Source organism: Eleutherodactylus coqui, chromosome 4 (genome assembly GCF_035609145.1).
Source record: "Eleutherodactylus coqui strain aEleCoq1 chromosome 4, aEleCoq1.hap1, whole genome shotgun sequence".
NCBI classification, from domain to species: domain Eukaryota; kingdom Metazoa; phylum Chordata; class Amphibia; order Anura; family Eleutherodactylidae; genus Eleutherodactylus; species Eleutherodactylus coqui.
The window spans coordinates 241,084,121-241,111,444 of record NC_089840.1 but is presented as its reverse complement, the minus strand read 5'-3'; the positions used below and the strand labels follow the sequence as shown (position 1 = coordinate 241,111,444).

At 50.0% G+C, this 27,324-nt stretch overlaps 1 protein-coding gene across 1 annotated transcript in view; it reads right to left on the bottom strand.

The window, feature by feature from the left end:
• Positions 1 to 26,777, bottom strand: part of LOC136626663 (alpha-2-macroglobulin-like protein 1) — a 200,952-nt gene extending 174,175 nt beyond the window's left edge. The window contains exons 1-2 of the mRNA XM_066601680.1: positions 26,703 to 26,777; positions 17,366 to 17,549 (exon numbers count right to left, since the gene is read on the bottom strand). Coding sequence (XP_066457777.1) covers positions 17,366 to 17,549; positions 26,703 to 26,770 — 252 coding nt within the window. The 5' untranslated portion in view covers positions 26,771 to 26,777. The remainder of the gene's footprint in view (positions 1 to 17,365; positions 17,550 to 26,702) is intronic.
• Between the last annotated feature and the right edge of the window lie 547 nt (positions 26,778 to 27,324).

Sequence of the window (27,324 nt, the reverse complement as noted above, 5' to 3'; positions counted from 1 at the left end):
AGCCAATGAGACCAGCGCTTACTGGGGGCAGGGATTTTTCAATCCCCGGCCTCCAGAACACAGAGGAAGATTGCCATGCCGGACAACTCTTCTAAGTGAGTATAGATTTTTTTTAAACTTTTTTTTACAGTTAGGGATGATTTTCGGGGAAGAGCTTATATTTCAAGCCCTTCTTTGAAAATCATCACTGCGTGGGTTGCCTGCAACCCACTACTTTCAATGGGGCTGCAGCAGGATTTTGTATATTTTGTTATTGATAAGTTAAAGTTCACCAGTCAGTCAAATGATGCTGCTGTATTGTTTCTTGACCTCACTCTCTATGTGAATAAAAACACTTTTAAAGTGGAAACCTCTATTTTTAGGAAAAATACTGCAGGTAATACTACAAGCCAAAAGTTATCACCCATCTCAAAGCATTAAAGCAATATCCATAGGAGAATTAATTACAGCCAAGCGTATGTGTTTCCTAAATAAGGGCTCAGTCAGACAGGCATTTTACCGTGCAAATTTTTTGTGCGCAGAAAGCAAACACACAAAAATTTGCATGACTGACACGGCACGCAGAAAAAAATGCACTTTGCCGTGTTTTTCTTCACATAAAGTGCACTGCCCGCTATCCTCTGCTGCAGCTGTGACAGCTGCAGTGGGGATTTCTTAGATGTGAAACTCCTGGATGCTGTCACATCCGCGAGTTTCACCTTTGGTCAATGGGGCCGGCGGCAGCAGCGGCGGCCCCATTGATATACAGAGAACATCGCGATCCTCTTCTACAGCTGTGACAGCTGTGGCAGTGAAATTCTTCATCTCCGTGGGGAGTCTCCTTTTCACTGAGCACTGACAGTACTGTGATCAGTATGCCCAAAGGAGTATACAGTTGCTGAAACTGATATATGCAGGCAAATAAAAGATTGAGGATTCAAAAATTGGATGTTAAATAGAGCTACAAAAAGGGTTAATAACATAGGAATTTCTTGTTAAAGGATAAGATACTTAAAACTTAGGGTGGCTTCACATGAGCATGTGCGTACATAGGTGCCTACTAGAGATGAGCGAACGTACTCGTCCGAGCTTGATGCTCGTTCGAGTATTAGCGTGTTCGAGATACTCGTTATTCGAAACGAACACCACGCGATGTTCAAGTTACTTTCAATTTCATCTCTGAGACGTTAGCGCGCTTTTCTGGCCAATAGAAAGACAGGGAAGGCATTACAACTTCCCCCTGCGACGTTCAAGCCTTATACCACCCCCCTGCAGTGAGTGGCTGGCGAGATCAGGTGTCACCCGAGTATATAAATCGGCCCCTCCCGCGGCTCGCCACAGATGCATTCTGACATTGTTCAGGGAAAGTGCTGTCTTGCTGGAGCTGCTGTAGGGAGAGTGTTAGGAGTTATTGTAGGCTTCAAGAACCCCAATGGTCCTTCTTAGGGCCACATCTGACCGTGTGCAGTACTGTTGAGGCTGCTTTTTGCAGTGTTGCACATTTTTTTTTTTGTATATCGGCCGTGCAGAGCATTGCGTCCAGAGCATTGTGTCCTGCAGTAATTTGACATAGTCCAGAGCCAGTAGTGGTGAGGCAGGGACAGAAGACATATACAGTGTATATAGGCAGTGGTCTTTTCCAAAAACATTTGGGAAAAAAAATCTGTTTGAGCTGCCTGTGACCGTCCTCAGTGTACTGGGTCTCTGCTGGGGGTAGTTGTCCTAATTCATACGCAGCCAGCTAAGTGTTACAGCAGGCTTGCGCAAAATTCTTTCCTGACTCTGTGTTGCCTGTTACATCACCGCTGTTTTCCTGTCCACAGTGAAACAGTCTGCAGTAATTTTACATAGTCCAGGGCCAGTAGTGGTGACGCAGGGACAGAAGACATATACAGTGTATATAGGCTGTGGGCTTTTCCAAAAAAATTTGGGAAAAAAAATCTATTTGGGCTGCCTGTGACCGTCCTCAGTGTACTGCGTCTCTGCTGGGGGTAGTTGTCCTAATTCATACGCAGCCAGCTAAGTGTTACAGCAGGCTTGCGCAAAATTCTTTCCTGGCTCTGTGTTGCCTGTTACATCACCGCTGTATTCCTGTCCACAGTGAAACAGTCTGCAGTAATTTTACATAGTCCAGGGCCAGTAGTGGTGACACAGGGACAGAAGACATATACAGTGTATATAGGCAGTGGGCTTTTCCAAAACCATTTGGGAAAAAAAATCTATTTGGGCTGCCTGTGACCGTCCTCAGTGTACTGGGTCTCTGCTGGTGGTAGTTGTCCTAATTCATACGCAGCCAGCTAAGTGTTACAGCAGGCTTGCGCAAAATTCTTTCCTCGCTGTGCTGTGCATTCCGTAAGCGAAGTCAGCCTCCAACCACAGGCCAATAAGCGGCACATTTAATTACAGCGTTCTGTTTCTGCACTACTGGTAATACAGCATGCTGAGGGGTAGGGGTAGGCCTAGAAGACGTGGACGCGGGCGAGGACGCGGAGGCCCAAGTCAGGGTGTGGGCACAGGCCGAGCCAGTGCGGTGGCCAGGGGTAGAGGCAGGGCCAGACCGAATAATCCACCAACTGTTTTCCAAAGCTCCCCCTCGCGCCATGCCACCCTGCAGAGGCCAAGGTGCTCTAAGGTCTTGCAGTTTTTCACAGAGATGCCTGACGACTGACGAACAGTGGTGTGCAACCTTTGTCGGGCCAAGATCAGCTGGGGAGCCACCACCACCAGCATACGCAGGCATATGATGGCCAAGCACCCCACAAGGTGGGACGAAGGCCGTTTACCGCCTCCAGTTTGCACCACTGCCTCTCCCCCTGTGCCCCAACCTGCCACTGAGATCCAACCCCCCTCTGAGGACACAGGCACTACCGTCTCCTGGCCTGCACCCACACCCTCACCTCCGCTGTCCACGGCCCCATCCAGCAATGTCTCTCAGCGCAGCGTCCAGACGTCGCTAGCGCAACTGTTTGAGCGCAAGCGCAAGTACGCCGCCACGCACCCGCACGCTCAAGCGTTAAACGTGCACATAGCCAAATTGATCAGCCTGGAGATGCTGCCGTATAGGCTTGTGGAAACGGAGGCTTTCAAAATCATGATGGCAGCGGCGGCCCCGTGCTACTCGGTTCCCAGTCGCCACTACTTTTCCCGATGTGCCGTCCCAGCCCTGCACGACCACGTCTCCCGCAACATTGTACGCGCCCTCACCAACGCGGTTACTGCCAAGGTCCACTTAACAACGGACACGTGGACAAGCACAGGCGGGCAGGGCCACTATATCTCCCTGACGGCACATTGGGTGAATTTAGTGGAGGCTGGGACAGAGTCAGAGCCTGGGACCGCTCACGTCCTACCCACCCCCAGAATTGCGGGCCCCAGCTCGGTGCTGGTATCTGCGGCGATGTATGCTTCCTCCACTAAACCACCCTCCTCCTCCTCCTCCAACGCAACCTCTGTCTCGCAATCAAGATGTGTCAGCAGCAGCACGTCTCCAGCAGTGGCTGTCGTGCAGCGTGGCAGCACAGCGGTGGGCAAGCTTCAGCAGGCCGTGCTGAAACTACTCAGCTTAGGAGAGAAGAGGCACACGGCCCACGGACTGCTGCAGGGTCTGACAGAGCAGACCGACCGCTGGCTTTCGCCGCTGAGCCTCCAACCAGGCATGGTCGTGTGTGACAACAGCCGTAACCTGGTGGCGGCTCTGCAGCTTGGCAGCCTCATGCACGAGCCATGCCTGGCCCATGTCTTTAATTTGGTGGTTCAGCGCCTTCTGAAAAGCTACCCACACTTGTCATACCTGCTCGGAAAGGTGCGCCGGGTCAGCGCATATTTCCGCAAGTCCAAGACGGACGCTGCCACCCTGCGGACGCTGCAACATCGGTTTAATCTACCAGTGCACCGACTGCTGTGCGACGTGCCCACACGGTGGAACTCTACGCTCCACATGTTGGCCAGACTCTATGAGCAGCATAGAGCTATAGTGGAATACCAACTCCAACATGGGCGGCATAGTGGGAGTCAGCCTCCTCAATTCTTTACAGAAGAGTGGGCCTGGTTGGCAGACATCTGCCAGGTCCTTCGAAACTTTGAGGAGTCTACCCAGATGGTGATCGGGGATGCTGCAATCATTAGCATCACCATTCCTCTGCTATGCCTCTTGAGAAGTTCCCTGCAAAGCATAAAGGTAGACGCTTTGCACTCGGAAACGGAGGCGGGGGAAGACAGTATGTCGCTGGATAGTCAGAGCACCCTCCTGTCTATATATCAGCGGGTTGAGGAGGAAGGGGAGGAGCATGAGGAGGAGGGGGAAGAGACAGCTTGGCCCATGCTGCTTGCCTGTCATCCTTTCAGCGTGTATGGCCTGAGGAGGAGGATCCTGCAAGTGATCTTCCTAGTGAGGACAGCCATGTGTTGCGTACAGGTACCCTGGTACACATGGCTGACTTCATGTTAGGATGCCTTTCGCGAGACCCTCGCGTTACACGCATTCTGGCCACTACGGATTACTGGGTGTACACACTGCTCGATCCACGGTATAAGGAGAACCTTTCCACTCTCATACCCGAAGAGGAAAGGGGTTCGAGAGTGATGCTATACCACAGGACCCTGGCGGACAAATTGATGGTAACATTCCCATCCGACAGCGCTAGTGGCAGAAGGCGCAGTTCCGAGGGCCAGGTAGCAGGGGAGGCGCAGAGATCAGGCAGCATGTACAGCGCAGGCAGGGGAACATTCTCCAAGGCCTTTGCCAGCTTTATGGCTCCCCAGCAAGACTGTGTCACCGCTCCCCAGTCAAGGCTGAGTCGGCGGGAGCACTGTAAAAGGATGGTGAGGGAGTACGTAGCCGATCGCACGACCATCCTCCGTGACGCCTCTGCCCCCTACAACTACTGGGTGTCGAAGCTGGACACGTGGCCTGAACTCGCGCTGTATGCCCTGGAGGTGCTTGCTTGTCCTGCGGCTAGCGTCTTGTCAGAGAGGGTGTTTAGTGCGGCTGGGGGAACCATCACGGATAAGCGTACCCGCCTGTCAACCGACTGTGCCGACAGGCTTACACTCATCAAGATGAACAAAGCCTGGATTTCCCCAGACTTCTCTTCTTCACAAGCGGACAGCAGCGATACCTAAGCAATACGTAGGCTGCAACCGCGGATGGAAGCATCGTTCTCGATCATCATCAAAAACGGGGACCTTTTTGCTTCATCAATCTGTGTATTCTATTCATCCTCCTCCTCCTGCTCCTCCTCCTGAAACCTCACGTAATCACGCCGAACGGCCAATTTTTCTTAGGCCCACAAGGCTCAGTCATATAATTTTTGTAAACAATTTTCATACGTTTCAATGCTCATTAAAGCGTTGAAACTTGCACCTGAACCAATTTTTATTTTAACTGGGCTGCCTCCAGGCCTAGTTACCAATTAAGCCACATTAACCAAAGCGATTAATGGGTTTCACCTGCCCTCTTGGATGGGCATGGGCAATTTTTCTGAGGTACATTAGTACTGTTGGTACACCAATTTTTTTGGGCCCTCGCCTACAGTGTAATCCAATTAATTTTTTGCCCACCTGCATTAAAGCTGACGTTACATCAGCTGTGCTGGGCACTGCAATGGGATATATTTATGTACCGCTAGTGGCTTCCTGGGACCCACCCATGCTGTTGGTCCACATGGACTTCCCATTAGGGAGATGTACGTGCCTGTGTATACTTATAAAAAACTCGAGCCTGACTGGGGCATGCAGTTTGGGCCGAAGCCCACCTGCATTAAACCTGACGTTAGCTTTGCTGTACAGGGCACTGCAATGGGATACATTTATGTACAGTGGGTGGGTTCCAGGGAGCCACCCATGCTGTGGGTGCACACGTAATTCCCATTGCGGAGTTGTACCTGCCTGTGACTATTTATAAAAAAACGCGGTCTGACTGGGGCATGCAGACACTTTGACAGAATGAATAGTGTGTGGCACATAGGTTTCCCATTGCTATGCCCACGTGTGCAGCTCCTGATGGCGGTGGCACAGGATTGGATTTCTCATTGCTTCTGTACAGCATTGTGGGCTATCGCCCCGCCCCTTTTAAAGAGGGTCGCTGCCTAGCTGTGCCAACCCTCTGCAGTGTGTGCCTGCGGTTCCTCCTCATGGCAGACGCACTTATAAATAGACATGAGGGTGGCGTGGCATGAGGGCAGCTGAAGGCTGCGCAGGGACACTTTGGTGTGTGCTGTGGACACTGGGTCGTGCGGGGGGGGGGGGTTGGGCAGCATGTAACCCAGGAGACGTGGCAGCGGAGTGTCATGCAGGCAGTGATTGTGCTTTGTTGGAGGTAGTGTGGTGCTTAGCTAAGGTATGCATTGCTAATGAGGGCTTTTCAGAAGTAAAAATTGTTGGAAGGGGGGGGGGGCACTCTTGCCGCTATTGTGGCTTAATAGTGGGACCTGGGAACTTGAGATGCAGCTCAACATGTAGCCCCTCGCCTGCCCTATCCGTTTATGTGTCGTTCCCATCACTTTCTTGAATTTCCCAGATTTTCACAAATGGAAACCTTAGCGAGCATCTGCGATATAGAAAAATGCTCGGGTAGCCCATTGACTTCAATGGGGTTCGTTATTCGAAACGAACCCTTGAGCATCGCGAAAATTTCGTCCCTATTAACGAGCACCCGAGCATTTTGTTGCTCGCTCATCTCTAGTGCCTACATATGTGTGCACCCATGTATACGCAAAAACACGCGTGAATGCAGGTATGCATTGTCATCAATGGAGCCACGTTCTGTCACAATTGTTTGTTCTCCCATAATTGTTTTTCAGAGAAGAGCTTTAAGTATAAGCTCTTCTCTGAAAAACAACAATTTTAGTGTAAAAAAATACATATATACTTCCGCGGGGATGAAGAACACATCTCCTGCATGCGGCAGGTGTTTTCTTCATCCCCGCAGGGAAAAAGAATTCCCCACTGCACCTGCCACATCTGTGACAGATGCAGCAAAGGAATTCTAAATTTCTGTGGGGAATAAAGAATTCTCTACCTCAGCTGTCACAGATGACAGCTGCGTTAGAGGATCCAGCTGCAGGGACAAAGATGTGTTCTTCATCCCTGCAGGGACATGGCAGCAGCAGACAGGTAATTATTTTTTATTTATTTATTTTTTTAAACTAAAATTCTTGTTTTTTAGGGAAGAGCTTATATGTAAAGCCTTCTCTGAAAAACAATTCAGGGGTGCTGGCAGACCATTGCCATCAATGGAGCCGCCAGCAGCAGCCGCGGCTTCATTGAAGGCAATGTACAGACCTTCATACATGCATATTTTTGCACGTACATGGGTGCGCACTAGAGATCAGCGAACGTGTTCTTCCGAGCTTGATATTCGTGCGAATATTAGGGTGTTCGTGATGTTCGTTATTCGTAACGAACACCATGCGGTGTTCGGGTTACTTTCACTTCCTTCCCTGAGACGTTAGCGCGCTTTTCTGGCCAATTGAAAGACAGGGAAGGCATTACAACTTCCCCCTGTGACGTTCAAGCCCTATACCACCCCCCTGCAGTGAGTGGCTGGGAAGATCAGGTGTCCGCCGAATATAAAAGTCGGCCCCTCCCGCGGCTCGCCTCAGATGCCGTGTGAGTTAGATGAGGGACAGTGCTGTTTGTACCGGAGCTGCTGTAGGGAAAGAATTGGTAGTTAGTGTAGGCTTCAAGACCCCCCAAAGGTCCTTATTAGGGCCACTGATAGCTGTGTGTTGGCTGCTGTTAGCAGTGGCAAATTTTTTTTTCTCAAAATCGCCTCTGCAGAGCGTTGCACCCGGCATTAGGGACAGAAGTGCTGCATAGGCAGGGAGAGTGTTAGGAGTGAGTGTAGCCTTCAAGAACCTCAACGGTCCTTTCTAGGGCCATATTTAACCATGTGCAATACTGTGCTGGCTGCTGTTAGCTGTGCTGCATTTTTTTTTACTTCTCAAAATCGCCTCTGCAGAGCATTGCACCCTCCATTGATACTGCAGGGAAAGAATTGTGTAGGCAGGGCCACAACACAGTTAAAATTCATTGAATATACGCAGTGCTGCCTTTTGGTACAAAAAACCAGAAAATAATTCTATTTGTCCTGCCTCTGTCCGTCCTAAGGGCGGTGGACACGTGTCGGCTGCGTGTGCAACCTTTAAAAATCAGACGCACCCAGCTACGGTTTACTGCTGGCTTCGCCATTTGCTTTCCTTAATTGGGAAAAAAAATACCTGCTCTGCCACAGTTAATAACTCTGCTACCCTCACTTTCTGTGACACATTAGCAGGAAAACAGCACAGTTATTAAACTTCTCATGTTCATTGAATATACGCAGTGCTGCCTTTTGGTGCAAAAAAACGGAAAATAATTCTATTTGTCCTGCCTCTGTCCGTCCTAAGGGCGGTGGACACGTGTCGGCTGCGTGTGCAACCTTTAAAAATCAGACGCACCCAGCTACGGTTTACTGCTGGCTTCGCCATTTGCTTTCCTTAATTGGGAAAAAAAATACCTGCTCTGCCACAGTTAATAACTCTGCTACCCTCACGTTCTGTGACACATTAGCAGGAAAACAGCACAGTTATTAAACTTCTCATGTTCATTGAATATACGCAGTGCTGCCTTTTGGTGCAAAAAAACGGAAAATAATTCTATTTGTCCTGCCTCTGTCCGTCCTAAGGGCGGTGGACACGTGTCAGCTGCGTGTGCAACCTTTAAAAATCAGACGCACCCAGCTACGGTTTACTGCTGGCTTCGCCATTTGCTTTCCTTAGTTGGGAAAAAAAATACCTGCTCTGCCACAGTTAATAACTCTGCTACCCTCACGTTCTGTGACACATTAGCAGGAAAACAGCACAGTTATTAAACTTAGATTATACATTCACTAGAGGCAGTGGGGCCTTTCGTTTTCAAAAAAGGGAAAAAATTATATTTGGCCTGCAGTCTTGCGCCAATTTATTAGCTGCCTGTGAAATCAAATCACTGGTAATACAGCATGCTGAGGGGTAGGGGTAGGCCTAGAGGACGTGGACGCGGCCGAGGACGCGGAGGGCCAAGTCAGGGTGTGGGCACAGGCCAAGCTCCTGATCCAGGTGTGTCGCAGCCGACTGCTGCGCGATTAGGAGAGAGGCACGTTTCTGGCGTCCCCACATTCATCGCCCAATTAATGGGTCCACGCGGGAGACAGTTATTAGAAAATGAGCAGTGTGAGCAGGTCCTGTCCTGGATGGCAGAAAGTGCTTCGAGCAACCTATCGTCAACCCGCAGTTCTGCGCCGTCCACTGCTGCAAATCCGAATCCTCTGTCTGCTGCTCCTCCTTCCTCCCAGCCTCCTCACTCCACTACAATGACACCTGCTCAGGAGCGGGAAGACTCCCAGGAACTGTTCTCGGGCCCCTGCTTAGATTGGGCAGCAGCGGTTCCTCTCCCACCAGAGGAGTTTATCGTCACTGATGCCCAACCATTCGAAAGTTCCCGGGGTCCGGGGGAAGAGGCTGGGGACTTCCGCCAACTGTCTCAACAACTTTCTGTGGGTGAGGAGGACGATGAAGATCAGACACAGTTGTCTTGCAGTGAGGTAGTAGTAAGGGCAGTAAGTCCGAGGGAGCAGCGCACAGAGGATTCGGAGAAAGAGCAGCAGGACGATGAGGTGACTGACCCCACCTGGTGTGCAACGCTTACTCAGGAGGACAGGTCTTCAGAGGGGGAGTCAAGGGCATCAGCAGGGCAGGTTGCAAGAGGCAGTGCGGTGGCCAGGGGTAGAGGCAGGGCCAGACCGAATAATCCACCAACTGTTTCCCAAAGCGCCCCCTCGCGCCATGCCACCCTGCAGAGGCCGAGGTGCTCAAAGGTCTGGCAGTTTTTCACAGAGACGCCTGACGACCGACGAACAGTGGTGTGCAACCTTTGTCGCGCAAAGCTCAGCCGGGGAGCCAACACCAACAGCCTCACCACCACCACCATGCGCAGACATATGATGGCCAAGCACCCCACAAGGTGGGACGAAGGCCGTTCAGCGCCTCCGGTTTGCACCCCTGCCTCTCCCCCTGTGCCCCAACCTGCCACTGAGATGCAACCCCCTTCTCAGGACACAGGCACTACCGTCTCCTGGCCTGCACCCACACCCTCACCTCCGCTGTCCTCGGCCCCATCCAGCAGTGTAGTTCAGCGCACCATCCAGCCGTCGCTTGCGCAACTGTTGGAGCGCAAGCGCAAGTGCGCCGCCACGCACCCGCACGCTCAAACGTTAACCGTCCGCATAGCAAAATTCATCAGCCTTGAGATGCTGCCGTATAGGGTTGTGGAAACTGAGTCCTTCAAAAGTATCATGGAGGCGGCGGCCCCGCGCTACTCAGTTCCCAGTCGCCACTACTTTTCCCGATGTGCCGTCCCAGCCCTGCACGACCACGTCTCCCGCAACATTGTACGCGCCCTCACCAACGCGGTTACTGCCACGGTCCACTTAACTACGGACACGTGGACAAGCACAGGCGGGCAGGGCCACTACATCTCCCTGACGGCACATTGGGTGAATTTTGTGGAGGCTGGGACAGAGTCAGAGCCCGGGACCGCTCACGTCCTACCCACCCCCAGAATTGCGGGCCCCAGCTCGGTGGTGGTATCTGCGGAGGTGTATGCTTCCTCCACTAAACCACCCTCCTCCTCCTCCTCCTCTGTCTCGCAATCAAGATGTGTTAGCAGCAGCATGTCGCCAGCAGTCGGTGTCGCGCGGTGTGGCAGCACAGCGGTGGGCAAGCGTCAGCAGGCCGTGCTGAAACTACTCAGCTTAGGCGATAAGAGGCACACGGCCCACGAACTGCTGCAGGGTCTGACACAGCAGACCGACCGCTGGCTTGCGCCGCTGAGCCTCCAACCGGGCATGGTCGTGTGTGACAACAGCCGTAACCTGGTGGCGGCTCTGCAGCTCGGCAGCCTCACGCACGTGCCATGCCTGACCCACGTCTTTAATTTGGTGGTTCAGCGCTTTCTGAAAAGCTACCCACGCTTGTCAGACCTGCTCGTAAAGGCGCGCCGGCTCTGCGCACATTTCCGCAAGTCCCACACGGACGCTGCCACCCTGCGCACCCTGCAACATCACTTTAAGCTGCCAGTGCACCGACTGCTGTGCGACGTGCCCACACGGTGGAACTCTACGCTCCACATGTTGGCCAGGCTCTATGAACAGCGTAGAGCTATAGTCGAATACCAACTCCAACATGGGCGGCGCAGTGGGAGTCAGCCTCCTCAATTCCTTTCAGAAGAGTGGGCCTGGTTGGCAGACATCTGCCATGTCCTTGGTAATTTTGAGGAGTCTACCCAGGTGGTGAGCGGCGATGCTACAATCATTAGCGTCACCATTCCTCTGCTATGCATCTTGAGAAATTCCCTGCAAACCATAAAGGCAGCTGCTTTGCACTCGGAAACGGGGGCGGGGGAAGACAGTATGCCGCTGGATAGTCAGGGCACCCTCCTGTCTATTTCTCAGCGCGTACAGGAGGAGGAGGAGGAGCATGAGGAGGATGAGGAGGAGGGGGAAGAGACAGCTTGGCCCGCTGCTGACGGTACACCGGCTGATTGCCTGTCATCCTTTCAGCGTGTATGGCCTGAGGAGGAGGAGGAGGAGGAGGAGGATCCTGAAAGTGATCTTCCTAGTGAAGACAGCCATGTGTTGCGTACAGGTACCCTGGCACACATGGCTGGCTTCATGTTAGGATGCCTTTTCTCGTGACCCTCGCGTTGCACGCATTCTGGCCACGACGGATTACTGGGTGTACACACTGCTCGATCCACGGTATAAGGAGAACCTGCCCACTCTGATTCCCGAAGAGGAAAGGGGTTCGAGAGTGTTGCTATACCACAGGACCCTTGCGGACAAGCTGATGGTAAAATTCCCAGCCGACAGCGCTAGTGGCAGAAGGCGCAGTACCGAGGGCAAGGTAGCAGGGGATGTGCGTAGATCGAGCAGCATGTACATCCCAGGCAGTGCAACAGTCTTTAAGGGCCTGGCCAGCTTTATGGCTCCCCACCAAGACTGTGTCACCGCTCCCCAGTCACGGCTGAGTCGGCGGGAGCACTGTAAAAGGATGGTGAGGGAGTACGTAGCGGATCGCACGACCATCCTCGGTGACGCCTCTGCCCCCTACAACTACTGGGTGTCGAAGCTGGACACGTGGCCTGAACTAGCGCTGTATGCCCTGGAGGTGCTTGCTTGTCCTGCGGCTAGCGTCTTGTCGGAGAGGGTGTTTAGTGCGGCTGGGGGAATCATCACAGATAAGCGTAGCCGCTTGTCAACCGACAGTGCCGACAGGCTAACACTCATCAAGATGAACAAAGGCTGGATTTCCCCAGACTTCTGTTCTCCACCAGCGGACAGCAGCGATACGTAAGCAATACGTAGGCTGCACCCGCGGATGGAAGCTACGTTCTCTCTCACCATCCAAAACGGGGACATTTCTGCTTCATCAATCTGTGTGTAATATTCCTCCTCCTCCTCCTGCTCCTCCTCCTGAAACCTCACGTAATCACGCTGAACGGGCAATTTTTCTTAGGGCCACAAGGCTCACTCAAATAATTTTTCTGAACAATTTTTATAAGTTTCAATGCGCTTAAAAGCGTTGGAACTTTAACTTGAACCAATTTTTCGTTACACTGGGCTGCCTCCAGGCCTAGTTACCACTTAAGCCACATTAACCAAAGCGATTCACCTGCCATCTTGGTTGGGCATGGCCAATTTTTACTGAGGTACATTAGTACTGTTGGTACACCAAATTTTTGGGGCCCTCACCTACAGTGTAATCATAGCAATTTGTATGTTCTTCGCCTGCACTCATGGTACAGAAAGGTGTGTGGGGTTGGCCTACACTTTAGCTACATAAATGTAACTTGGGCCTTGGCTATACTAAGGCTACTGAAATGGAACTAAGACTGCGCTCCCGCTATACTGCTGCTGGGGCCTGTCTTGAGTGCTACTATTGCTGACATGGAACGAAGACTGCGCTCCCGCTATACTGCTGCTTCGGAATTGTTACTGGGGCCTGTCTTGAGTGCTACTATTGCTGACATGGAATGAAGACTGCGCTCCCGCTATACTGCTGCTTCGGAATTGTTACTGGGGCCTGCATTGAGTGCTACTATTGCTGACATGGAACGAAGACTGCGCTCCTCCTATAATGCTGCTAGTGATATGTTAGTGGGGCCTGTCCTAATGCTACGGCTGAAATGTTACGAATTCTGGGCTCTGCCTATACCGCTGCTAATGGTATGTCTCTGGGGTGTGGAAACAGAGGCTTCCCAAAGACATGATGGCGGCGAGGCCATTTCCCACCAACGCGGTTACTGTAAAGGTGCATATAACCACGGACACGTGGAGAGGACACGTAGTGCCTCAAAAACATCCCCCTCCTCCTCCAACAGGGAAAACATTCTTGGCAAATGTCTTTGCATTGGTTCGTCTGGTGGCAGTCCAAGAATTTCACCTTTACCGACACAACAAGAGAGCCCCCACAACATCCCCCCGCCACGGCCCACTTAATCCTGGCCGCATTCCGAAAACCAACAAAATACAACCGTGCTACTAGGTCCGCAGTCACCACCACATTACCACCAACGCGGTTACTGTTAAGGTACATATTACCAGTCTGACTGGGGCATGCAGACACCTTGACAGAATGAATAGTGTGTGGCACATAGGTTCCCCATTGCTATGCCTACGTGTGCAGCTCCTGATGGCGGTGGCACAGGATTCTATTTCTCATTGCTTCTGTACAGCATTGTGGGCTATCGCCCCGCCCCTTTTAAAGAGGGCCGCTGCCTAGCCATGCCAACCCTCTGCAGTGTGTGCCTGTGGTTCCTCCTCATGGCAGACGCACTTCTAAATAGACATGAGTGTGGCGTGGCATGAGGGCAGCTGAAGGCTGCGCAGGGACACTTTGGTGTGCGCTGTGGGGGGGAGGGGGGGCGGTTGGTCAGCATGTAACCCAGGAGAAGTGGCAGCGGAGTGTCATCCAGGCAGTGATTGTGCTTTGTTGTAGCTAGTGTGGTGCTTAGCAAAGGTATGCCATGCTAATGAGGGCTTTTCAGAAGTAAAAGTTGTTGGGAGGGGGGGGGGGCACTCTTGCCGGTATTGTGGCTTAATAGTGGGACCTGGGAACTTGAGATGCAGCCCAACATGTAGCCCCTCGCCTGCCCTATCCGTTTCTGTGTCATTCCCATCACTTTCTTGAATTGCCCAGATTTTCACACATGAAAACCTTAGCGAGCATCGGCGAAATACAAAAATGCTCTGGTCGCCCATTGACTTCAATGGGGTTCGTTGTTCGAAACGAACCCTCGAACATCGCGGGAAGTTCGTTCCGAATAACGAGCACCCGAACATTTTGGTGTTCGCTCATCTCTAGTGCGCACCTATGCACATACAAAAACACGCTCATGTGAAGCCACCCTGCAGCTGTAAAAGAAACTTTAAGAGAAAGGGATTGGAGAAAGTTTGTCTTTAGCAAAGGGGCATTCTGTATATTGAAGTTGGGAGCTCATTTTTCAGTGGGTTTAAATAAAAAAAATGATTTGTGATATAGACAGTGGAAAAAAAGGAAGAGAAAAAGAAAAGAAACGAGAAAATAAAAAAGACAAAAAAGAAATTATTTAAATAGTAAAAAATTTAAACAATGCAATACAGACATTCCTGTATCAAAAATCTATTGATTGGCCCAGATCAGAAAGTTCCAGATAAAGAAAGTGATGGTGGTCAAGTGAGTATTCTGAGAGTGAAGCCAACCATCTTCTGAGTATAGACTTCTGTATTCAAGAATCTGGCACAAAAGTTGTACGCCACTTTTTAATGCATTTTACAATGGTATTATAGTGTAAAATGGTTTTAGGATTCTCTCTCATTGTATCAGTTTTGCCTGGAGTTCTCCTTTAAGGAATCTTTTCACAAGAACAGTGGTCCCACGTACCCTCAAATGAACAGAGCAGTGTTCAAGCATGCGCATTCCCACTCCATTCACCTTAATGAGACTGATTAGTACCAGTGTTTCTGGTGGTGCAATGCACCACTTACTTATATAATATAGTGAAAGGACTGGAATTGGTCAAAATACTGCCGTGTGCTGCACGTGATTTACGAACTTCAGCAGCTCGCTGAGAAGACATGTTGGCTCATTGCTTTCGCATATAAGCTGCATGTGATTAACGGACTTTAGCTGCTTTCTGAGGAGACATGTTGACTTGTTGCTTTCACATATAAGCGGCACGTGATTTACAAACTTCAGCAGCTCGCTGAGGAGACATGTTCACATGTTATTTTCACATATCAGCTGCACAAGATTTACAAACTTCAGCTACTCGCTGAGGTGAAATTGTGGCTTGTTGCTGTGTCATGTAAGCTGCATTAACTTTACGGCGGCATTGAACCCTCTGTGGTGACATGTTCACACAAAACTGAGGGTTTGTTTCAACACTAGACAATGGTTCTCGATTAGATAAAATCTCAACTGGTGTTGGTGGCATTAGCACTTAAGATGACATGATATTACGTTCAGGAAATGTGAAGATAGTGGTGAAGGACTATGCTTCAATTTTGTTGGTCAATATGCACCGCAAGCTATGTATGTGTTCATTTATGTGGTGTCATTTATTGGAGTCTCCACACAGGTGATTAGCTGTCTAACAACCAGCTTCAAACTGCCAGACTGAGTACTGCTGTATCCAGAGCAACTGAGGCAATGGGGGTTTGTCGAGATGTAGTCCGCCTGTAATCCCTTCATCAATACACAGGGATGAAGGACCAGTGATAATGTCAATGTCATGTGATCAGGGGCAGAGCTCAGAGCCCTGGTGACTGACCATAATGACAATAACATCATCGCATGTAGCACACAGTCACTTATCACTCACAGACAGTTGGTCGTTAGTAGTTTGACAGACTATTTAGCTCAAGCACTCAACTATCAGTCCTCTAGAGATGAATGGAAAAAAAATGTCATGCTTGACCATAGCCCCATTCATTTGTGGTTCCCAGCAATCAGACCCCCACCAGCCAGACACTTTTCTTTAATCTTGTGAATATGGGATACATAGAAAAGTTAGCACAACCCATTTAAAGCACATATAATAAATAGAGATGAGCGAACGTACTCGGTAAGGCCGATTTCGCAATCGAGCACCGCGATTTTCGAGTACTTCACTACTCGGGTGAAAAGTACTCGGGGGGGGGGAGAGAGAGATGGAGAGAGAGAGATGGAGAGAGAGAGATGGAGAGAGAGAGATGGAGAGAGAGAGAGGGAGAGGGAGAGGGAGAGGGAGAGAGAGAAAGAGAGAGAGAAAGAAAAAGAAAGAAAAAAAAGCTCGGCACCCGGCGTCCCACATACAAAAATGCCCGAGTCTCCCATTGTAGTCAATGGGGTCCGTTACTCGAGTAGACCTCTCAAATTTTACGAAAAGCTCAACGCGAGTAACGCGGGCCCGAGCATTTGGGTGCTCGCTCATCTCTATTTAGAATATATCTGTATGGGGAGGTCTGTTTTATGACTTGACAAAGTATATAATTCTGGCTGCATGTAGCCACCACTAGAGGGCATTGTCTGTAATTTAATACCTATTGAACTGAAAGGGAGATATATAAGGTTATGTTCATATGGCATTTTTCACTGTAAAATCTCTCCCAAACCATGGCTTAAACAAATTCAAATCTGTGATCATCATATGGATTTCAATTGAGAATTGTCATTGATTTATGAAGTGTGAACATAACCTAAGATGGCCTAAGAGTGGATATAATGAGCCCCCTCTCCTGTTGGCTGCAGATTTCTGCTCCCTTCTATTAGACGCTCCATGGCAATTGTGGCTTGTCTGTTTGATACACCATTGGCTCATAACTTATACTGTACCTTAACCAGCTAAAATAAATCTTCTGCAGTTCCCCGTTTCCAAAATGTATTCAAAGGTTACATTTTTTTTTACATGTGAACCTTAATAGGGTTGTGTGGGATTTTAGTTTTTTTGCTTATTTCTATTTTTGTTATATGGGCCAAAATAACTTTTTAATTGGTTTATGTTGAAAATTCTGACCCATTTGTTATTTCTCCTGATAAGATTGCCTGCTAATAGGTTTGTCCAGGATTACGAAAATCTGTCTGTGTTCTTCTCAACCTGCACAACAACCATCCATGGATCAGGTGCATTATTGCAGCTGAGCTCAATTGAAGTTAATGGGACAAAGCTGCAATATTGTCATATATGCTTCAATTTCCCATATTGAATGCCATACATGGTTTTGATTCCTATATTAAATACCTTACATAGTTCTCCAGTTTCCATATTTTGAAATATTTGTATATTGAACATCAATTATTACTATTTTGTAAGTTGAGTCATGTAATATACTCTATAGATGTATACAGACCTTGAAGGGATAACACTCATAATGGTCATGGGCATCGATTTTATGTTCAGCTAAGGGGTAAACTTGGTCATCTTTCTTCAGCTCAAATTTTAAATCAACTGCCCCCTTCAGATCAAGGAAGGCCACGCAGGCTTTCTCCTCAGCCCCCTGTACTAAATGTACAGGGACTGTAATCAAATAATGGCTGTAAGGATACAGAAACATCAGCTATTAGTTATTTATAAAATTTGGAAATCAGACATCATAATGCAACTGGAACCATTATCATTAGAGATGAGCGAACGCGTTCGTCCGAGCTTGATATTCGTGCAAATATTAGGGTGTTCGGGATGTTCGTTATTCGTAACGAACACCATGCGGTGTTCTGGTTACTTTCACTTCCTTCCCTGAGACGTTAGCGCGCTTTTCTGGCCAATTGAAAGACAGGGAAGGCATTACAACTTCCCCCTGCAACGTTTAAGCCCTATACCACCCCCCTGCTGTGAGTGGCTGGCGAGATCAGGTGTTCGCCTAATATAAAAGTCGGCCCCTCCCGCGGCTCGCCTCAGATGCGGTGTGAGTTAGATGAGGGACAGTGCTGTTTATACCGGAGCTGCTGTAGGGAAAGAATTGGTAGTTAGTGTAGGCTTCAAGACCCCCCAAAGGTCCTTATTAGGGCCACTGATAGCTGTGTGTTGGCTGCTGTTAGCAGTGGCATTTTTTTTTTTCTCAAAATCGCCTCTGCAGACCGTTGCACCTGGCATTAGGGACAGAAGTGCTGCATAGGCAGGGAGAGTGTTAGGAGTGAGTGTAGCCTTCAAGAACCTCAACGGTCCTTTCTAGGGCCATATTTATCCGTGTGCAGTACTGTCCAGGCTGCTGTTAGCTGTGCTGCATTTTTTTTGGGCTTCTCAAAATCGCCTCTGCAGAGCATTCCACCCTCCATTGATACTGCAGGGAAAGAATTATATAGGCAGGGCCACAACACAGTTATTATTCATAGAATATACGCAGTGCTGCCTTTTGGTGGAAAAACAAGTGAAAACAAATCTATTTGTCCAGCCTCTGTCCGTCCTTACGGGCGGTGGAGACGTGTGAGCTGCGTGAAGAACAGTGCTAAATCATACGCACCCAGCTACGCTTTACTGCTGGCTTCGCCATTTGCTTTCCTTAATTGGGAAAAAAAATACCTGCTCTGCCAGAGTTATAATAACTCTGCTACCCTCACGTTCTGTGACACATAAGCAGGGACACAGCACAGTTATTAAACTTCTCATGTTCATAGAATATACGCAGTGCTGCCTTTTGGTGGAAAAACAAGTGAAAACAAATCTATTTGTCCAGCCTCTGTCCGTCCTTACGGGCGGTGGAGACGTGTGAGCTGCGTGAAGAACAGTGCTAAATCATACGCACCCAGCTACGCTTTACTGCTGGCTTCGCCATTTGCTTTCCTTAATTGGGAAAAAAAATACCTGCTCTGCCAGAGTTATAATAACTCTGCTACCCTCACGTTCTGTGACACATAAGCAGGGACACAGCACAGTTATTAAACTTCTCATGTTCATAGAATATACGCAGTGCTGCCTTTTGGTGGAAAAACAAGTGAAAACAAATCTATTTGTCCAGCCTCTGTCCGTCCTTACGGGCGGTGGAGACGTGTGAGCTGCGTGAAGAACAGTGCTAAATCATACGCACCCAGCTACGCTTTACTGCTGGCTTCGCCATTTGCTTTCCTTAATTGGGAAAAAAAATACCTGCTCTGCCAGAGTTATAATAACTCTGCTACCCTCACGTTCTGTGACACATAAGCAGGGACACAGCACAGTTATTAAACTTCTCATGTTCATAGAATATACGCAGTGCTGCCTTTTGGTGGAAAAACAAGTGAAAACAAATCTATTTGTCCAGCCTCTGTCCGTCCTTACGGGCGGTGGAGACGTGTGAGCTGCGTGAAGAACAGTGCTAAATCATACGCACCCAGCTACGCTTTACTGCTGGCTTCGCCATTTGCTTTCCTTAATTGGGAAAAAAAATACCTGCTCTGCCAGAGTTATAATAACTCTGCTACCCTCACGTTCTGTGACACATAAGCAGGGACACAGCACAGTTATTAAACTTCTCATGTTCATAGAATATACGCAGTGCTGCCTTTTGGTGGAAAAACAAGTGAAAACAAATCTATTTGTCCAGCCTCTGTCCGTCCTTACGGGCGGTGGAGACGTGTGAGCTGCGTGAAGAACAGTGCTAAATCATACGCACCCAGCTACGCTTTACTGCTGGCTTCGCCATTTGCTTTCCTTAATTGGGAAAAAAAATACCTGCTCTGCCAGAGTTATAATAACTCTGCTACCCTCACGTTCTGTGACACATAAGCAGGGACACAGCACAGTTATTAAACTTCTCATGTTCATAGAATATACGCAGTGCTGCCTTTTGGTGGAAAAACAAGTGAAAACAAATCTATTTGTCCAGCCTCTGTCCGTCCTTACGGGCGGTGGAGACGTGTGAGCTGCGTGAAGAACAGTGCTAAATCATACGCACCCAGCTACGCTTTACTGCTGGCTTCGCCATTTGCTTTCCTTAATTGGGAAAAAAAATACCTGCTCTGCCAGAGTTATAATAACTCTGCTACCCTCACGTTCTGTGACACATAAGCAGGGACACAGCACAGTTATTAAACTTCTCATGTTCATAGAATATACGCAGTGCTGCCTTTTGGTGGAAAAACAAGTGAAAACAAATCTATTTGTCCAGCCTCTGTCCGTCCTTACGGGCGGTGGAGACGTGTGAGCTGCGTGAAGAACAGTGCTAAATCATACGCACCCAGCTACGCTTTACTGCTGGCTTCGCCATTTGCTTTCCTTAATTGGGAAAAAAAATACCTGCTTTGCCAGAGTTATAATAACTCTGCTACCCTCACGTTCTGTGACACATAAGCAGGGACACAGCACAGTTATTAAACTTAGATAATTCATTCACTAGAGGCAGTGGGGCCTTTCGTTTTCCAAAAAGGGCAAAAATTATATTTGGCCTGCAGTCTTGCGCCAATTTATTTCCTGCCTGTGAAATCAAATCACTGGTAATACAGCATGCTGAGGGGTAGGGGTAGGCCTAGAGGACGTGGACGCGGCCGAGGACGCGGAGGGCCAAGTCAGGGTGTGGGCACAGGCCAAGCTCCTGATCCAGGTGTGTCGCAGCCGACTGCTGCGCGATTAGGAGAGAGGCACGTTTCTGGCGTCCCCACATTCATCGCCCAATTAATGGGTCCACGCGGGAGACGGTTATTAGAAAATGAGCAGTGTGAGCAGGTCCTGTCCTGGATGGCAGAAAGTGCTTCGAGCAACCTATCGTCTACCCGCAGTTCTGCGCCGTCCACTGCTGCCAATCCGAATCCTCTGTCTGCTGCTCCTCCTTCCTCCCAGCCTCCTCACTCCACTACAATAACACCTGCTCAGGAGCAGGAGCACTCCCAGGAACTGTTCTCGGGCCCCTGCTTAGATTGGGCAGCAGCGGTTCCTCTCCCACCAGAGGAGTTTATCGTCACTGATGCCCAACCATTCGAAAGTTCCCGGGGTCCGGAGGAAGAGGCTGGGGACTTCCGCCAACTGTCTCAACAACTTTCTGTGGGTGAGGAGGACGATGACGATCAGACACAGTTGTCTTGCAGTGAGGTAGTAGTAAGGGCAGTAAGTCCCAGGGAGCAGCGCACAGAGGATTCGGAGGAAGAGCAGCAGGACGATGAGGTGACTGACCCCACCTGGTGTGCAACGCTTACTCAGGAGGACAGGTCTTCAGAGGGGGAGTCAAGGGCATCAGCAGGGCAGGTTGCAAGAGGCAGTGCAGTGGCCAGGGGTAGAGGCAGGGCCAGACCGAATAATCCACCAAGTGTTTCCCAAAGCGCCCCCTCGCGCCATGCCACCCTGCGGAGGCCGAGGTGCTCTAAGGTCTGGCAGTTTTTCACAGAGACGCCTGACGACCGACGAACAGTGGTGTGCAACCTTTGTCGCGCAAAGCTCAGCCGGGGAGCCAACACCAACAGCCTCACCACCACCACCATGCGCAGACATATGATGGCCAAGCACCCCGCAAGGTGGGACAAAGGCCGTTCACCGCCTCCGGTTTGCACCCCTGCCTCTCCCCCTGTGCCCCAACCTGCCACTGAGATGCAACCCCCCTCTCAGGACACAGGCACTACCGCCTCATGGCCTGCACCCACACCCTCATCTCCGCTGTCCTCGGCCCCATCCAGCAGTGTAGTTCAGCGCACCGTTCAGCCGTCGCTTGCGCAAGTGTTCGAGCGCAAGCGCAAGTACGCCGCCACGCACCCGCACGCTCAAACGTTAACCGTCCGCATAGCAAAATTCATCAGCCTTGAGATGCTGCCGTATAGGGTTGTGGAAACTGAGTCCTTCAAAAGTATCATGGAGGCGGCGGCCCCGCGCTACTCAGTTCCCAGTCGCCACTACTTTTCCCGATGTGCCGTCCCAGCCCTGCACGACCACGTCTCCCGCAACATTGTGCGCGCCCTCACCAACGCGGTTACTGCCACGGTCCACTTAACTACGGACACGTGGACAAGCACAGGCGGGCAGGGCCACTACATCTCCCTGACGGCACATTGGGTGAATTTAGTGGAGGCTGGGACAGAGTCAGAGCCTGGGACCGCTCACGTCCTACCCACCCCCAGAATTGCGGGCCCCCGCTCGGTGCTGGTATCTGCGGAGGTGTATGCTTCCTCCACTAAAGCACCCTCCTCCTCCTCCTCCTCCTCTGTCTCACAATCAAGATGTGTTAGCAGCAGCATGTCACCAGCAGTCGGTGTCGCGCGGTGTGGCAGCACAGCGGTGGGCAAGCGTCAGCAGGCCGTGCTGAAACTACTCAGCTTAGGCGATAAGAGGCACACGGCCCACGAACTGCTGCAGGGTCTGACACAGCAGACCGACCGCTGGCTTGCGCCGCTGAGCCTCCAACCGGGCATGGTCGTGTGTGACAACGGCCGTAACCTGGTGGCGGCTCTGCAGCTCGGCAGCCTCACGCACGTGCCATGCCTGGCCCACGTCTTTAATTTGGTGGTTCAGCGCTTTCTGAAAAGCTACCCACGCTTGTCAGACCTGCTCGTAAAGGCGCGCCGGCTCTGTGCACATTTCCGCAAGTCCCACACGGACGCTGCCACCCTGCGCACCCTGCAACATCACTTTAAGCTGCCAGTGCACCGACTGCTGTGCGACGTGCCCACACGGTGGAACTCTACGCTCCACATGTTGGCCAGGCTCTATGAACAACGGAGAGCTATAGTCGAATACCAACTCCAACATGGGCGGCGCAGTGGGAGTCAGCCTCCTCAATTCCTTTCAGAAGAGTGGGCCTGGTTGGCAGACATCTGCCATGTCCTTGCTAATTTTGAGGAGTCTACCCAGGTGGTGAGCGGCGATGCTACAATCATTAGCGTCACCATTCCTCTGCTATGCATCTTGAGAAATTCCCTGCAAACCATAAAGGCAGCTGCTTTGCGCTCGGAAACGGGGGCGGGGGAAGACAGTATGCCGCTGGATAGTCAGGGCACCCTCCTGTCTATTTCTCAGCGCGTACAGGAGGAGGAGGATGAGGAGGAGGGGGAAGAGACAGCTTGGGCCGCTGCTGACGGTACACCGGCTGATTGCCTGTCATCCTTTCAGCGTGTATGGCCTGAGGAGGAGTAGGAGGAGGAGGAGGATCCTGAAAGTGATCTTCCTAGTGAGGACAGCCATGTGTTGCGTACTGGTACCCTGGCACACATGGCTGACTTCATGTTAGGATGCCTTTCTCGTGACCCTCGCATTGCACGCATTCTGGCCACGACGGATTACTGGGTGTACACACTGCTCGATCCACGGTATAAGGAGAACCTGGCCACTCTGATTCCCGAAGAGGAAAGGGGTTCGAGAGTGTTGCTATACCACAGGACCCTTGCGGACAAGCTGATGGTAAAATTCCCAGCCGACAGCGCTAGTGGCAGAAGGCGCAGTACCGAGGGCAAGGTAGCAGGGGATGTGCGTAGATCGAGCAGCATGTACATCCCAGGCAGTGCAACAGTCTTTAAGGGCCTGGCCAGCTTTATGGCTCCCCACCAAGACTGTGTCACCGCTCCCCAGTCACGGCTGAGTCGGCGGGAGCACTGTAAAAGGATGGTGAGGGAGTACGTAGCGGATCGCACGACCATCCTTGGTGACGCCTCTGCCCCCTACAACTACTGGGTGTCGAAGCTGGACACGTGGCCTGAACTAGCCCTGTATGCCCTTGAGGTGCTTGCTTGTCCTGCGGCTAGCGTCTTGTCGGAAAGGGTGTTTAGTGCGGCTGGGGGAATCATCACAGATAAGCGTAGCCGCTTGTCAACCGACAGTGCCGACAGGCTAACACTCATCAAGATGAACAAAGGCTGGATTTCCCCAGACTTCTGTTCTCCACCAGCGGACAGCAGCGATACGTAAGCAATACGTAGGCTGCACCCACGGATGGAAGCTACGTTCTCTCTCACCATCCAAAACGGGGACATTTCTGCTTCATCAATCTGTGTCTAATATTCCTCCTCCTCCTCCTCCTGCTCCTCCTCCTGAAACATCACGTAATCACGCTGAACGGGCAATTTTTCTTAGGGCCACAAGGCTCACTGAAATAATTTTTCAGAACAATTTTTATAAGTTTCAATGCGCTTAAAAGCATTGGAACTTTAACTTGAACCAATTTTTCGTTTCACTGGGCTGCCTCCAGGCCTAGTTACCACTTAAGCCACATTAACCAAAGCGATTAATGGGTTTCACCTGCCCTCTTGGCTGGCCATGGCCAATTTTTGGGATGTACATTAGTACTGTTGATACAGCAATTTTTGTGGGCCCTCGCCTACAGTGTAATCAAATTAATTTTTAGCCCACCTGCATTACAGCTGACGTTACCTCAGCTGTGTTGGGCAATGCAATGCGATATTTTTATGTACCGCCGGTGGGTTCCAGGGAGCCACCCATGCTGTAGGTGCACACTGAGTTTTTAATACATCTGTACACTTCTAAAGAACCCGTCTGACTGGGCCATGCAGTGTGGGCCGAAGCCCACCTGTATTACGCACGACATTACTACCTCAGCTGTGTTGGGCAATGCAATGGGATATTTCTATGTACCGCCGGTGGCTTCCTGGCACCCACCTAGGCCGTGGGTCCACAGGGAGTTTAACCTACATGTGTCCACTTGTAAAGAACCCCAGTCTGACTGGGGCATGCAGTGTGGGCCGAAACCCACCTGCATTAACCCTTTCCAGTCCACTGTGTGACCTGTGAAGACATTAGGGTTTAAGGCTGTACAGCTCCGTTGTTGGTAGACGTCCGTCGGGGTTCTCTTACTGTATATTGCCAGCCTCTCTGCTGTCGGAGCCTATCCTACGTGTCAGCTCATGCAGTACTGGCTTTAGCCAGCATATAACGCCGTTGTATAACGGCAGAAAAAGAGTAAGCCCCCTAGGAAAACCATATACAAATTGGATTGGAAAGGGTTAAGCACAACATTACTACCTCAGCTGTGTTGGGCAATGCAATGGGATATTTCTGTGTACCGCCGGTGGGTTCCAGGGAGCCACCCATGCTGTGGGTCGACAGGGACTTCACAATAGGGAGTTGTACCTGCCTGTGTCTATGAATTAAAAAGCCCGGTCTGACTGGGGCATGCAGACACCTTGACAGAATGAATAGTGTGTGGCACATAGGTTCCCCATTGCTATGCCCACGTGTGCAGCTCCTGATGGCGGTGGCACAGGATTCTATTTCTCATTGCTTCTGTACAGCATTGTGGGCTATCGCTCCGCCACTTTTAAAGAGGGTCGCTGCCTAGCCGTGCCAACCTCTGCAGTGTGTGCCTGCGGTCCCTCGTCATGGCAGACGCAATTCTAAATAGACATGAGCGTGGTGTGGCATGAGGGCAGCTGAAGGCTGCCCAGGGACACTTTGGTGTGCGCTGTGGGGGGGGAGGGGGGGCGGTTGGGCAGCATGTCACCCAGGAGAAGTGTCAGTGGAGTGTCATGCAGGCAGTGATTGTGCTTTGTTGGAGGTAGTGTGGTGCTTAGCAAAGGTATGCCATGCTAATGAGGGCTTTTCAGAAGTAAAAGTTGTTGGGAGGGGGGGGGGCCCACTCTTGCCGGTATTGTGGCTTAATAGTGGGACCTGTGAACTTGAGATGCAGCCCAACATGTAGCCCCTCGCCTGCCCTATCCGTTTCTGTGTGATTCCCATCACTTTGTTGAATTGCCCAGATTTTCACACATGAAAACCTTAGCGAGCATCGGCGAAATACAAAAATGTTCTGGTCGCCCATTGACTTCAATGGGGTTCGTTGTTCGAAACGAACCCTCGAGCATCACGGGAAGTTCGTTCCGAATAACGAACACCCGAACATTTTGGTGTTCGCTCATCTCTAATTATCATGCATTATATAAAAAGTGTATTAGTATTGTCAAGTTTATACTCTATGAAACCAAAAAGTGCACAACCCTTCTGAGATGAAACCTAACTTTTAATAAGCAAATTTAAAATGAGAAAGAAAAACCCTGTTGTAACACTATTATACTGCTACCTAAGCAGAGTAGCTGCCCTGACCAGGGTGACCCACTCTGCAGACTCACTCTGAAATGCCCTACACTAGAATATTTCAAAATATAGGGGGGGGGGGGGGGGGATAAACGTAGGACAAGATGTTATAGATCAATCAAATTTGTCCAACCGCCAAGTTATGATTTCTAACTTGGCATACATGCAAGGGACAAAGGTCCAACTATCAAGGGCATGTTGGGAGTTGTAGTTTTTCAACCTTTGGAGAGCATCAGGTTGGAGAATGCTGACCTACAAATTCAAAAGAAGGAATCTAGCACCACATATGGAATGGAAGAATAACAAACCTTTATTCAAGCAGTCATAAAAACCATCTACAGAGAACAGTTAGCCCAGCTTTTGCTTTTCTGCTTGACACCTTATTAACAGGCTATGAATATGGAATCAAGCCGAAATACATAAGCTGGGCTGATGGTTCTCTATATATGGATTTTATTGTCGCCTAAATAAAGGCTTGTTACGTTGCCATTCCATATTTGGTGCTAGAATCATTCTTTTGGATTTGTATTGCTCCTGCTCTACCCAGGTCCTAGACATGCTGGATGATGGAGAGCTGGATGTCTTGGCTTTTGTAAATACTGATCTACAGTATAAATACATCACTGACTTATTTTCAAGAAAAGTCTTGATTATTAACTTAACACATATACAATTTCTTAAAACATATAGCAAAGTAGTAACTTATCCCTAAATAATAATAATTAACCAAATAGTAGTGATCAATATCTTACGGTTCTGATGCGGCTGTAAGAGTTGAGCTGAAGATCGCCAGGCAGACGGGTACCAAGAGATGCCACATGTTGGACAACATGTCACCTCTACTCAGTCTGGAAAATGCTCTCCCTTATAAAGAGAGACAAAGGAGGAGTCAAAGGTATCCTGTGTCCAACAACCTGGCCAGAGATGTCTGAGAGGTCATTAAACTTGAGTGGGGGAATTTTAGCTGATAAATAGGATTTCAGCACAGCTCATAACCTGATATGACCTGATGTGGAGCGAATGTACACAGTTGGTACTTTGTGAGAGTGTTAATAATCTATGCAGTAGTTCCAAACATCATGAATTCAGCTTTAGTTATACAATATATCAATCTTTAAAAGGGTTGTCCCGCGCTGAAACGTTTTTTTTTTTTCAATAGCCCCCCCGTTCGGCGCGAGACAAACCCGATGCAGGGGTTTAAAAAAAAAAACGGATAGTACTTACCCGAATCCCCGCGCTCCGGTGACTTCTTACTTACCTTGCGAAGATGGCTGCCGGGATCTTCACCCACGGTGGACTGCAGGTCTTCTCCCATGGTGCACCGTGGGCTCTGTGCGTTCCATTGCCGATTCCAGCCTCCTGATTGGCTGGAAT